Source organism: Corvus moneduloides, chromosome Z (genome assembly GCF_009650955.1).
Source record: "Corvus moneduloides isolate bCorMon1 chromosome Z, bCorMon1.pri, whole genome shotgun sequence".
Classification (NCBI taxonomy): domain Eukaryota; kingdom Metazoa; phylum Chordata; class Aves; order Passeriformes; family Corvidae; genus Corvus; species Corvus moneduloides.
The window spans coordinates 65,583,402-65,597,010 of record NC_045511.1 but is presented as its reverse complement, the minus strand read 5'-3'; the positions used below and the strand labels follow the sequence as shown (position 1 = coordinate 65,597,010).

General features: G+C 42.0%; 1 protein-coding gene across 4 annotated transcripts in view; it reads left to right on the top strand.

The window, feature by feature from the left end:
• Positions 1-12,450, top strand: part of KANK1 (KN motif and ankyrin repeat domains 1) — a 129,405-nt gene extending 116,955 nt beyond the window's left edge. For all 4 annotated transcript variants that reach the window (XM_032095668.1, XM_032095669.1, XM_032095670.1 and 1 more), the window contains 7 exons: positions 507-716; positions 2,006-2,093; positions 4,748-4,967; positions 7,654-7,796; positions 8,344-8,544; positions 10,746-10,844; positions 11,463-12,450. In XM_032095668.1, the coding sequence (XP_031951559.1) occupies positions 507-716; positions 2,006-2,093; positions 4,748-4,967; positions 7,654-7,796; positions 8,344-8,544; positions 10,746-10,844; positions 11,463-11,525 (1,024 nt within the window). In that variant the 3' untranslated portion in view covers positions 11,526-12,450. The remainder of the gene's footprint in view (positions 1-506; positions 717-2,005; positions 2,094-4,747; positions 4,968-7,653; positions 7,797-8,343; positions 8,545-10,745; positions 10,845-11,462) is intronic.
• Positions 12,451-13,609: the final 1,159 nt, after the last annotated feature.

The following is a 13,609-nucleotide window of genomic DNA, read 5'->3' as shown; positions in this document are numbered from 1 at the left end:
TGGTTTCATTAAATTGTTTTTATATACCTTTCCTAGCCCTTTCCTTAGATTAGTTTTTCTTCAGTACAATTGCTTTGTGCAGTATGTAGCCTAAATACCTCACTTACCTAATCTCCTACATATTAGATAAAAATACCATTACATATAGTGAGGGAATTTCACTGTAGGTGTGTTAGCTTCCCTACTTATATCTGCCTAGTAAAGCAACAACACAATTTACTCTGAATAAAGTAATTTCATTTTGGGCATAAGGCAAGGTCTGACAAAATGTTAAGACTTATGTTTAAAAGAGGTTGGTCTTTTTTCATTACACACTGTGTACATAATAATGACAGTGTCAGTTGCCAGTAACACTGAGTGCAGTGAGTAGAAGAGGTCTCTTAGTAGAAAACAGAAGGACAAAGCTTTTGCAAGACATTTTTCCACTTGTGCCAGTGCAAGCAGGTACTGACCACCGTGGAATGGCACTGAGCAAGCACCTCTGCCCCTCCGCATTCTCCCTGTAGGTATGAGACCACATCCAGCGACGACTCCAGCTCCGAGGAGAGTTCCTCCTCAGATTCGGAGGAGGAGTGCGAGGGCCACGAGTACCCCTGCGACCAGCACACAGAGGAAAAGCAGCCCACCCCCCATGCTGCAGAGGTCTGCGCCGTGGGGGCAGAGAAGGACAGTCCTCTCCCAGAGTGTGAGGCCGAGGAGGTGGAAATCAGAGAGAGGTAGGCTGCTCACCCTCTCCAGAGTCTGCCTCCAAGGAGGTCACCTCTGCCTCATGGCATGGAAGTATAAACAAAGACAGTGAAGGGATATCTTATAGAAAATGGGTTTGCCAGCATGCTAACCTGGAAAATTATGTAGGTGGAATAATAACAGTAAAAGAGCTAAAACAAAATTAATGTCATGTTTCACTGGAGATGTAGCTTAGCATCAAGTTATCTGTAATTGTCAGCTGTTAAATAAAAGAGATGCAGAAATTAATAATTAAGAGCTTGGAGGCCCTGGAGCTATGTGTTTTGAAGAGCCCTGAGCTTACTGAGTACTGTAGCATAGCCTGTTATTTTACAGGTGGCATAAAAATACATGGGCAGTCTCTCAAAAGAGCTCTCTAATTTATATTTACACTAGCAAGGGGTGATTGGGAGGAAGAGCAGCAGACAGTTTAGATAGCCATGTGTATTTAAAGAGCATCTTCTTTTCAAGCTGACTGCTCTGGCAGTGCCCTCCAAGGGGAAGAGGCAGGGCACATGGCCATGCATGGCCATGGTCCGTGCAGTGATGGAGAATTTCATTACTCTAGAAGCACTAGCAGTTGGCTTGTAACCCATGAGGGCTAAAATGCCCACCTTACACACATGAATGTGTTAGCTTCTCTGATTTTTGGGAGAATTTTCTGGAAAAATTGCCATTATCCTCTGTGCAGGTTGTAGGCAAGGATGGTTGGCTACAGCCTGGTATACATGTGGCACCGGCATTGACCTTATTTTTGAACTTTGTAATGACAAGGGAGTAGAAGTATAAAAATTAAAGAGGGCTGGAGAAAAGAGAGTAGATTTCCAGAGTGGGTGGGATGAGACAGGCTAGTTCCAGTGAATGGGAGCTGGCAGGGAGGCGCCTCTTGAGCTCTTTCCCACTGCTTAATTCTGTTTCCATCACAACTATTGGCATTGCTCCTTGTTAATCAAGTAATCAAAGCACATAGCATATAATGTGTGCTCTGCAGTCATATAGCAGTAGGTGAGAATTTCCACTAGAAGGGTTGCCAAGTCTTAGAACACAAAAGTGATATGTTTCCCTCTTTTCATTCCTGTTGCTCTTCCCCCATTTGTCTCCATTCAGTGTGGAGGGAGTGTCGGTGAGAAGAGCTGCCAGCATGGTTTCTGCATGGTGGGAGCAGATGGCTTGCCTGGAAACTTTAATTCCCAGAGAACTTTCAGAAAAACTAATGTTTCTGTACTGAAATGCTAAGATGAAAATTGAAACATGCCATGTATTTTGCTGTCTCCCTCAGATACGAGCTAAGTGAAAAGATGCTTTCTGCCTGTAACCTGCTGAGAAACAACGTTGATGACCCTAAGGCATTAACCAACAAAGACGTGGTAAGCAATACAGGTCATGCAACAGGAAAACTTCAGGGAAGGGTGACTTCTGGTTTTACCAGAAACCATAGTGGGTAGGCAGAAGAGGATTTCATTTTTCCTACAAGACTCACAAATCTCTTTCTATCAGGACACTTTCATCCAGAGAATATACCTGGTGTGCTTCAGTGTTGTCTCACGGCACATGCATAAAAATAGTAACATGAAAGTGCGGTTTCAACACAACCTGTGTGTTCCTGTGTTATTCCTGTGGGTGTTTTGGTTTAGCACTGCTTTGGGCAGCTCTCAGGCCTCGCATTAGGAGACTGCAGTGCGTGAGGAGCCTGTTGCTTCCTATGACAAAACCTCAGAGTCTGTTCTGAAACACTAGGTGATCTCCCTTCTAAGCACAGGGATGCTGCTTGTCTTGTTTACTGCATTGGTGGTTTTTATCAGTGCTGCAGAGAGTAAGGAGGATTCGTTGTTAATACTTAAATACTCAAGTCTCAAGAAACAAAATGGTATTTGCCTTATTGGAAATGCTTCATAGAGAGATTTCCTATGCTACTCTGTGAGGGCAGTCTGAAAGCAAAGGAACACTGCTTAATGATACGAAATTGAGTTTTGCATTTGTTACACTTGTGCATATAAAAGGCAACAGTTCACTGTCATTGTCCTCTACTATAGAGCATCTGCAACTTCTTAAAGACAATAATGTTGTCTGTATGACACAGTAGTATTGTCTGTGTCCAGTTCTGACATCTGTGGTCCAGGGAATGTTTTGAAAGGTTGTTTCATACAGTTGTGACAGATAGTTTTTAATCCTGTGTTTGTCCTTCAGGAGTAGGTTAGGCATTCAAACAACAAATGATTTAGGCCCTCTTGGAGTTGAAAGTGTCAAAAGTGGCATAACCACATGATGATCTCTGCCTTGGAAGTGTAATTTGAATTTACGTTTTTCTTTCTTGTGCCTAAAGTGTTTTTCAGCGTAAATAGTGCTTTGTAGGTGGAAGCTGCACACTAATCAGCTCTTGTCCTCTGTCTGTCTGCTTATACAGAAGTCTCGTCCAAACAGTTTAAATGTCAGTATAGCTAAGGATCTGTATAAGTTGTCCCAACCTCTTCCAACATATTCAGCTCTTGTAGCTGTGGTTTACACCAGAAAAAGCTGTGGACTGCACCTTTTTGAATGTGATAGATTAATGGAATTTAAGAAGTGTGTTGTTTATTTAATAATGTGCGTGATAAGTGACTAAAAATAGTTTCTTAGTGGTATTTTGCACTCAGTACTGCCTAAATTAATAATAAAAAATACTCTATTGTGTCAGTTTATGGGCACTTTTGTGTTTCAATTCCCCATGTTCACAAAATACATACATCACATTATAGTAGCACTGATGTAAAATATTCTGTAAATGTGTTTATGTAGTACAGATATATATGTAGTACTGGTGTGTGTAGAATATTTTCTCTTTACCAAACACAGGCCACCTATAGAGCTACCAGTGTGTTTTCCCTAGAGGCTAGATAAACTTTCTGAATATTGTCTCTGCAAAATTCCCCTTGAATTTACTGGCCACCTTGTAGGTGAGGAGATATGGTGGTCCTTCCAGTCAGTCTCAAAGTCAGAACTGCTGGTGACTGTGGGAGCCTTTTTGGCTCACAGTGAGATCTGCTCTACCTACCTTGTCACAACAGACAGGTCACCTAGTCCTCCAGTCTCAGTCCATGCCAATGGGAAAGTTTGTCCTGAATGTGTAGCCCGCGTCTTCTCATTGAAACTGAAATCTCATTACTGCAGCCAGCCAGCCCTCAGCTGAAGAACGGGTTCTTTCTTTTTTTTCTTTTTTCTGCAACAGATGTTACAGGGTTTCTTTCCCCAGCAGTTCTTCCAGCAGAGCATCTCCAGTCCTTCCTGTCTGTCCAGTAGGTCAGATTTCCTTGACTTTGGTTCATTCTTGCTGCTTATCTTCGAAACTGTTTCAACCAAATATTTTGTGTTATTCAGTGATCAGACCAGAAAAAGGAGTCCACCTGTTGTCTTCACAGTACTAGGCAGAAGGAAGGGACTGCATCACATGCCATGCAAGCTATAAATCTGTTTATTCACCCCAAAACAGTATTTACCTTTTACATTACAGTGTGATGTTGTTGTCTTGGGTTCAGTTTGTAATCATCTGTAATGCTCTGCTCTTCTTCTTCAGAACTGCTGTCCAGCCAGTTCTCATATACTTTGTGCATTTGATAATTTGTGCCTCGGAACTGGGCCTAATTGACTTAGCATGTTGTTTAAGTCCAGTGAGAAAGTCTTGAGTTTATCAGTGATTCATAAGCTTAGTTAAGTACGTGATGGAAATCGTTATGCAAGTCTTTTTTTTCTGTTCACCAGTATTTGATAACCATTAATTCTGGGAGTATTCTCATCCTAAAATTCTGTGCCCTCAGAGGTGAACCATTCCTGAAAGTCAGGTGAAGTGAGAGGAAGTAAACAATTGGTGTTTTAAAGTGGGCTGTAGTCAGAGGGGAAGCTTCAGTCTGTACATCTTGTTTGTGTGTTGAATACTTTCTTCCCACATTGGACTAAAAAAGGCTTGACCTGCATTGCTGACTTGTGGGATGGAAAATCCTTTAAATAGATTGTCCATATGTAAATTTTTCTGTCTTGGTTTCGGCAGAGGTTTTGTTTAAATACCATCCAGCATGAATGGTTTCGTGTCTCAAGTCAGAAGTCAGCTGTCCCTGAAATGGTTGGAGACTACATCACTGCTTTTGAAGAGATTTCTCCTGCTGTCCTCAGACATATCATCAACATGGCAGATGGAAACGGCAACACAGCTCTGCATTACAGTGTCTCACATTCTAACTTCGAAATTGTGAAGCTTCTTCTGGATGCAAGTAGGTTTGCTTTTTTTTTTTTTTTTTAATTATTCTTGGGTTTGCAATTCTCATGGGTGAAATCCTTGATGGGCTAGAGGTCAAGTTTGGTCTTCTTCCAGCAGGCGTTCTAACTGTTAACTGTTATATGGTGGCTCACTTAGGTGGTCTAGAATCTTTGTTTCTAGTACTAGCTTTGGAGGTGATGCTTCTTGAAGAAGTTAAAAAAACACTTAAGTGAATTATATACAGAGTTGAGATAGGTAGATTCCTGACTCTTGGACTGTAGTCCCAAGTTCAGCAGCACCAGCCTCCAGCAGTTTTCTTGGGAGGCAGCACAGCTGCTGCTCAGCACTCTGTAGGGTGCTGATGGAGGAAGATGCATTGAAGTACACCTCAATACCTATCTTGAACATGCAAACTAGTCTAGCTTTATCTAGAGCAGTGCAGAAGCTTTTTCTGGCCACCACATGTGCTGCTTTCCTGAGAAACTGGAGCAATATGGCATTCTGTCTCAGAAGAGCCTTTTCCTAGTCCATAAGCAATGTGATGCTGCTTCATGTAGTTGCTTTTGTTGCTTCCTTTTCTTGATCCCCTTGAAACACACATGCAGAGAGAGTAGTGGCAAAGGGGAGAGTCTGGAGCATCTGCTCCCCACATGCAGTGTGCCAGATGGCATCCAGCAGAAGGTATCACACACTGAAACTGGTCCGAGGCTGGATGTTTAATCTGTTTAATCCTGGTTTTGCTTCCTGAGTGAAGTTTGTTTTTCTAAACTAGTTGAAAAACCTGTCACAGTTGGTTGTGAAAGCTTAACTAGGCCAGTGACATGTCTGGAGTGTAAGCCAAGCAATATTAATAAATCCAGAAGGGTAGCATCAGATAAACAAGGATATTAATGATACAAATCTCAGCTTTGATAACCTAGCACATGTGTCACACATGGAGAGACTTCCTCAGCAGGAAAGTGAGCGCTTTGAAATCTCTGGTCCTTTTGAAGGCAGTCTGTGTTTGGGAAGAGTGAGTCACAGCAGGGGAATGCAGGGAATGTCAGAAGCATGGTGAAATGGGGCAGGCTGGCTCTGCAGCACAGTGTGGTGGGAGGGAGCTGCCCCTCTGCTTCCCTAGGTGTCTCAGAGTAGCAGGAACATGCTCATCTCTTCCTGTAAGTCAGGACTCCTGTATATAACCTATAACTGTAGGTTATAGCTGCTAGTGTTTATGCCTGTGAGAACACCAGGGGTGTTACCTGTAAAATCTAACAATCGTGACTAGTGCCCAGGTACTTCTCTCTGCAGGAGAACACTGTTCATGCCAGTACTTGGAAATGTTTGCAAATAGGCAGATTCCTTCAGATTTCAACAAACTTCCTCTGGACTGTGTCTGAATGGTCACTATGGTCAGCTTTGCAGTGTGGTTGTATCACAGGTAGATTCTTAGTCCAAGAACTCTGTGTCTGTGTTTGGTGGGAAGAGTGGACAAGATGAGAGAATCCTCCATAGCATGAAGCAAATTCACCAAGAGAACAAACAGGAGAACAGTTTCGCTCATTAGCCACATAGAGAAGGAGCTGACTGTGACCTCAGAAAACTCTGCTGAAGTAGTCTAGTCAGAGTAGGAACACACCACTTCTACAAGTTATTCATTACTCATGACGTAATGCATGTAGCAGAGTATTGTGTTCTCTGGCTTCAGTGGCTTCACAGAAGTGATGTCTGAAAGTAGTACTGGTCTACTGGGTATAAGGTATCATCACTGATGTCTACCAAACATGAAAAAATTTGCAGTATCTTCCATCTGCACTTGCATTGCTTCTGAAGTGTTGTTTTCACTGAAAAAAAAAATCTTTTGTCGTTAAGTCTGAAAAATTTCCTAAACCACTTTTGCTTGTTAAGATATCTGTGGTGCAGTTTAACCCCTAGTCTACAGATAGTGTTTATGTAAATCTGAGTCCCTGCTTTCCAATATGATGAGCACACTGAAAACTCTGCTGCCCAGTAAACAAATAAGCACTGCTGAATTTCTGCAGAATTTTAGGAACAGAGACAGACTGGAGGCAAGGTTTGAACAAAAAGAAGAACTCTTGTCAGTTGCTGGCACTGGTCAGAGGACTTGCCTGTGTTTGCTGCCAGAGCAGTTTTGTTCATGGTCAAATACACTGTGGAACTGGCAGCAGTCTTTAACTTAAAGGGGAGTTTTTTTGGCAGCTCCGAAACACGTTGAAATACACTTGGAGATTTTTAAAATAACACCAGTTGCAGGAAGATGTTTGTGCTGAAGAGAAACAGCTTTTCCACTGACCATGTTGCTGGACCATTTTTATTCTGCAGTGTGAATGCCCTTAGGAGAAGAGCTTAAGGACTGTCCTGACAGTGTTTCTGAATATCATGTCAAATTTCAGATCACTTGCTTTTAAAAAAGGAAAAAAATATATACTAATAAAGCTCTAAATGATAACATATAAAATGTCTTTGTGCTGTCTCTTGTGTTGTACACATAGTGCAAAAGAATTCTTTCTTTCTCAGGTTCAAGAGCTCCTCTGTTTATTTTTTTCTTCTCCACCTTCCCTTGAATTGCATCCATTATGAAACCAGTTGCTACTTTTTCTTTTTATAGGCCGCTCTACTGACAGTTTATTCAGTTGATTAGCACAATTACTGCTTTTTGGGTTCTTGTTTTCTGAAGAAATTATGTCATCCCTCTGCAGATGTCTGTAATGTAAATCATCAGAACAAGGCTGGTTATACCCCCATCATGCTCGCTGCACTTGCAGCTGTGGAAGCAGAGAAGGACATGAGGACAGTGGAGGAACTGTTCAGCTGTGGGGACGTGAATGCTAAAGCCAGCCAGGTCAGTCAAACGGTTCAGGAGGCACAGTTCTTACTGCTGTACTCCTCTTGCCTTTTTACTGTTCCTTCCATGCTCCCATCCCTGTTCTGTCGGCTCAAATGTTGCTCTCATTTGCTTTCTTCATCTGTGGGGTTTTTATGTATGTTTTTGATTGCTGTATACAAAATGGAGGTGTGGAAGAATGGTTGAGCCTCAGGTCAGGACCTCTTCTAAAAATGAAGGTTGATTATTGTGTGAAAGAACTGAATTACTGAATTTTGGGTGGCATTTACAAATTCTGCAGCATTTTGCTCCTTTGAAAAAACTACAGTTGTCTGAAAATAGATTGGATATCTTCCATTAATTCAATAAATATCTATGTGAATATGGGATATATGACCCATAAAAGATGTTTAAATAATGGCAATCAAAGCCTTGAGAGTACTGTTCAAAATAACATTTTTTTTTTCCCCCCAGAAGAAACACAGTGTCCGAAAAAATAAAGTGTTCATGCTTTGTCACTGATTGTCTCTGTAGTGACTTGGGTTTTCCTCTTCTCTCCATGCAGGCTGGTCAGACTGCACTGATGCTAGCTGTGAGTCATGGCCGGATAGACATGGTTAAAGCTTTATTGGCCTGTGGTGCAGATGTCAATATCCAGGATGATGAGGGCTCTACAGCTCTGATGTGTGCTAGTGAGCACGGACATGTGGAGATTGTTAAGCTTCTGCTGGCTCAGCCTGGGTGTAACAGCACCCTGGAGGACAATGTGAGTTGCCTTTCAGTGCTTCTGAAATCTGCTTGGGTGAATGTCTGACTCAGAGTGCCAAAGTACCAGCTGCATGAATCTTCTGCTTAATGGTAGCAAGTGCTGAGATTATTTGGCTAGTATTTTTACTTTTCTAACAGACCTACCTGGTAGCTATTTCTGTGGTTAGCTGTAGGTGTTTAGTGGCCAGAAGAGAAAAAAAAAATGGTTAGCTCATAGTAAAACATCTTTCCCTCTGACATTCCTTTCCCCTTTCAAAGGAGTTTTCCAGTTTTCGGTTAGGACCCTATCTGGTGAGTTAAGGCCTCGCTGTGTTACTTCTCTGTGCCCATGGCAAACATCAGTGCTACAATTCTCTTGACAGGATGTTCACACTGTGTTTTTGTCACACATGACTTTTGAGACCATAGGTTCAGTCTTAGCCATGAAGCTACACTGTCCTGACAATAAACAGATACAGACTGTGACTTCAGTGCCAAGTGAGACACCTGCATATTTCTTGTTTGCAGGGATCATTGCAGCCTACACCGTCAGCAGACAATTTGATATATAGATTTCTCAAGCTTGAAAACATTGACTTAGCTTGTTTCTTGCCAGTACTATGTTCTTGTTAACAACATTTCTTGAATACTTCTCTGTTCTTCCTATTGCTTTTCCTAGTGAACACTGAAATGGAGCCTGGGTTTGGGATTTGGGAGGGCAATGGGTGGTTATTTGTTGAAGCTGTTGCAGAGAGGCAAAGACGTAATTTCTCTTCATTCAGTCACCTGCTGCAGGAGGCAGCTCAGTTGCTTGTAGTGCTAGCAGTGTGTAACATCTGGCCTGAGGGGAAAATGTAAGAGGACCTCAGTCTTAACAAAAATTTTTGGGGGCAGTCTAGATTATTGCTGCTTGGATGCTGTTAGCACTATTAGATATGAAATCACTAATTAACAGTCTTTATGGGGACATGATACTTAACTATTCCTGTGGCCAGTGTGATAGTTTCCCAAGCACAGGTTGACTGCTGCTTATTCATGGATTTGTCTGTGCTGTGAGATTGAGATTTTTAGCATTCCCCATGCCATTCTGAGTGTCACAGTGACGCTCTTCCAGTCTCCATGATCAGTAGTTAGCTGAGCATCATCCCACTAGCATGTGCCACAGTGATTTCAGCACCTCTCTTTAAGAACTTGTGTTGACTGGAGAGTGAGTGCTGTGCATTCGTCATGCATTATATCGCATTCTAGTAGACAGCTCTTCTAGCTCCCTGTCTGCTCAGGACAATGAGATTTATGGATAATTGCTCCCTTTAGTCTCATAAGACTTTCCATGTGGACGCTGTCCATTGTGTACCATGCTGGAAAAAGGGTTTACCATTTAAGAACTGGGGCCAGCTGTTCCAATACCAGTGCTACAGCAGTGGCTGGAATGTGTGCTCCATCCCCGTGAGACATTTCAAATACTGGCATTATTTGTAGAAACTTCTGTGTGCAACAGCCAAAAGCCCGGCAGTGAACCAAGCAGCAGGTTCACATCACAGGTTTCCTGACATCTGCTTCTTCCTGAACCAAACATGGTCCAAATGAAAACCAGCAGATCAGTAAAACACTCTTCCAGCTAAAGCACTTTTTGCTTCTAGAACCCTCAAGAGCTGGGGTTTTTGAAAGCAATAGTATCTTCTGAGAAACTGAGGTGGCAGTATTTGACTAGGAAAGTCCATTTGTTTGTATTTAGACTTCCATCAAGGAGCATTTGAAATTATGAATGCAATTCCTCTTAGTGTTGATGGGAGCTATACCACAAAAATTATCATTTTAACACAGCAATTATCATTATATTTGACTAGCATTCTTCCCTCCCTTATCATCTCTTCTGCTTTTTTACTGACACTGTAGTTTCTCTGAGACAGCCCAATCTTCTGGTCTTACACAGCACTACATGGTAACGTTATTGTGATAATGGTGTGCTCATTCTTCCACAGCAATAATCGAGACTCCTTGTTGAGAGAAATTATGAGGCTCTGACAATTGGACTGCCTCATAAAACAGCAGTGCAAGCCTTAAAACAAAAGAAATTAAACAAGACTGTAAATTAATGTCTGTATGAGCAGTAGGGCCTCCACTTAATAACTTCACTTCTCTGTGGGCTGATAGGGCTTTTAAGAGGTCTGTTAAAGCGTACAAGCACTAATTCTCTTGTTTCTTCCTTTCTTCTCTCAGGATGGCAGCACAGCACTTTCAATAGCCCTGGAAGCTGGACATAAGGACATAGCGGTTCTCCTTTATGCCCATGTCAACTTTTCCAAAACCCAGTCACCGGTTAGTACACAGCCTTCTGTAGTTTATGTTCTGCCTTGCTGCTGCTGATCAATATAGTGAAATGTAAACAAGAAGTGTACTCCCTGACAGCTGTACAGCAGTACAGCACATGAAATTTTGAGTTTATTCATAAGATAATTTCTGTGCTGCTAAGTGGAATGTGCGTTTTAAAATACATGGTGACTGCAGAAGGTTGAAGCCTGGCTGGGGGATAGTTCCTGCTTCTCCTCCCAATTACCAGGGGGTACAGATAGCTCACTAGCAAGGTTCACTGATTCTGGCTAGTGCGCAGAGGTGCTGTTGTATCATTTTAATGATAATTACTGACCTGGAAACTGAAACATAGCTGTTCTAGGTGTTTTGGCAGCTATCCACCTCTTCTCTAGCCCTGACTCACTCTCCTGATAAACTGCTGCTAAACATTTCACTGTCTAAACAACGTATGCTCTCAGTTAAAAGGCTGTACGATAGCTGGCACTTTGCTTCCTAAAATAAAAAAAAGAAATTATCTGTACAATTAAAGGTAAGGAATTGAACAGAGTAACTTTGAGTGTTGTGTTTTCTATCAGCTGGCTGGAATAATTCCATTTTGATTAACTCTTCTTTCTTCTTTTTTAGGGCACTCCTAGGCTTAGCAGAAGGACATCTCCTGGTCCCACCCACAGAGCCACGTTTGAGTAGTAGCGTATAAATGTCTGTAAAAAATCTCTACGCCATCTTTAAGCTGCTAAATGTTACTGTTTTACTGAGACAGATACTGAATGTAATTGTCTTGTGCCTGAACTCACCAGCGAAGTGAAAGCAGAGATCTAGTGCTAAAGATAGAAAACTGTAAACTTGAAGCAAGCATAAAGTAGTGCTCAGTGGAGAACCTTAGCCAGAACTGTTCTTTTGCTCACATACTCATCTTTCTGTACACTGGCATAAATCCTGTTTTTCTTTGTTGTAGATTATCCTTTCGTATGTTATGTGCAAACTAAGACTTCTAAAGCTGTCAATGCAGGGGTATCCCAGTGGCTTATTTCTAGTCATTCTAAAATGTATTTACTGTGCCTAGACTTCATCACAGTAAACTTCTCATAAATTTCATTCCAACATGATTTTCATGTTTCTAATTACTTTGAAATTCAGAAGTTGCAGTTGCTTATGTAGTCAGCTCCATGGATCTTGAGCTGGTGGGTGAGTGGGTAGGTAATGGGGATAGAGCCTCTTGTCAGGTCTGAAGTTCACTAAGTAAGTTGTTGCTAATTGGGGATAATGTATAACTTTTTATATAAAAGATACTAGTATCTATAAAATTAACTCACACAGTATTTTCAACATTTTATATTCCTTAATAATTAAAACCTACATGAAGAATTACATGTCCTGTTACCATATTTTTATTAACTGTGTCAGTCTATAAGCTCCATATATGTTTATTGGAGAATAAAATTAGAGGTACCAGCTGTATATTCCCCTTGAGTGGAATTGAGCGTAGTTCTTGGTGAGTATTTATGGAATGCTATTACCTTGTCACATTCACTTTAGTCAAGTGTATTGAAATGTTTGAAGTGCCTTAGACTCTTGCCGTATTTTCAGAATAAAATTTCATTATGCTGTTTTACTCCTCTCCTGTTTTACTTGTGATTTGTCATCATCCAGAAATGCTGCACATTACAACTGCAGCAGGAAAACAAGCTAAATTGGTAAATCATGGCAGGGAGGACTGGACAGTGCCCACATGAGGCTTTTCCTGATGACTGGAGGAACTTTGCCCAAGATGATCCGCCTTTGCTGGTCTTGCACATGTTGCCAAGGCTGCACCCTTTGCTGTTTGGTTAAGAGGTGACCTCTCAGCCTTGTGAAGCATCTTGGGGAGGTGTTGAAGGACTATGTTCAAGCAGTTTACTTGAACTGAAAAGTATCTATCAACTGAAATAAAAGCGTTTGAGCTTTATCTTGCAAACAATCCTGGCAGCTTGGTGGATGGGATGCTTTTTAGATGGCATCGAAGCTTTTAGATGGCATTGAAGCAAGTCCTAAGCTAGTGCCTATGTATCCTTGTCAGTTCTGACCTACCTGATGAGACAGAAACACACGTCAGTGCCTTCCTTCAAGGGATCTGAACAGTTCTGTTACACTCTGCCCTTTGTCCTTCTCTCCCTAAGTCCTTATCAAACAGCTTTTCCTACAAAGTCCCTTTGAAATAGGGACTCACTGAAGCCATTCTCACTTGGCCTACATTGACTGGGTGACTTGGCCTGCCAAGAAGTTTCTGTGAGCTCTGTCAGACCTGGTTTGGTCCAGCACTGCAGGTACGGTGTGATGACCAGTGCTAGGCTAGTACCCCAGTGCTTGCGAGTGTCTCCTGGACAAAGGGCAGGTGAAGTATCTCTGTTGGGGGGGACATAGCACAGTGGTCCCAAACAAGCCCCCCCACCCCTTGAGGTCAGTCAGTTTTTACTCTTGCACTTCTCTGGCCAGCTTCTCTTCTCACTCTTCACTTGGCATCTAATAAATTGTGGATGCTCTCTCACCTCGATGCTACATGCTATAGGTATAGAGGTACGTCACCCAACAAGCCAAATCACTGTGAAAATAAGGTCTTCCCTCTGACACAAGACTGACAGCAAAGAGAGCAGCAGCTGAAAAAACAAACAAAAAACCAGAAAAATGTCACTCACTTTGCCATCTGTCAGTGAGTGCAGGCTGTCCTGTGTAATAGGGAGCTGAATTGTGAGGCACCCACCGAATGACCTGAGATTGCATCATACATAGTACAC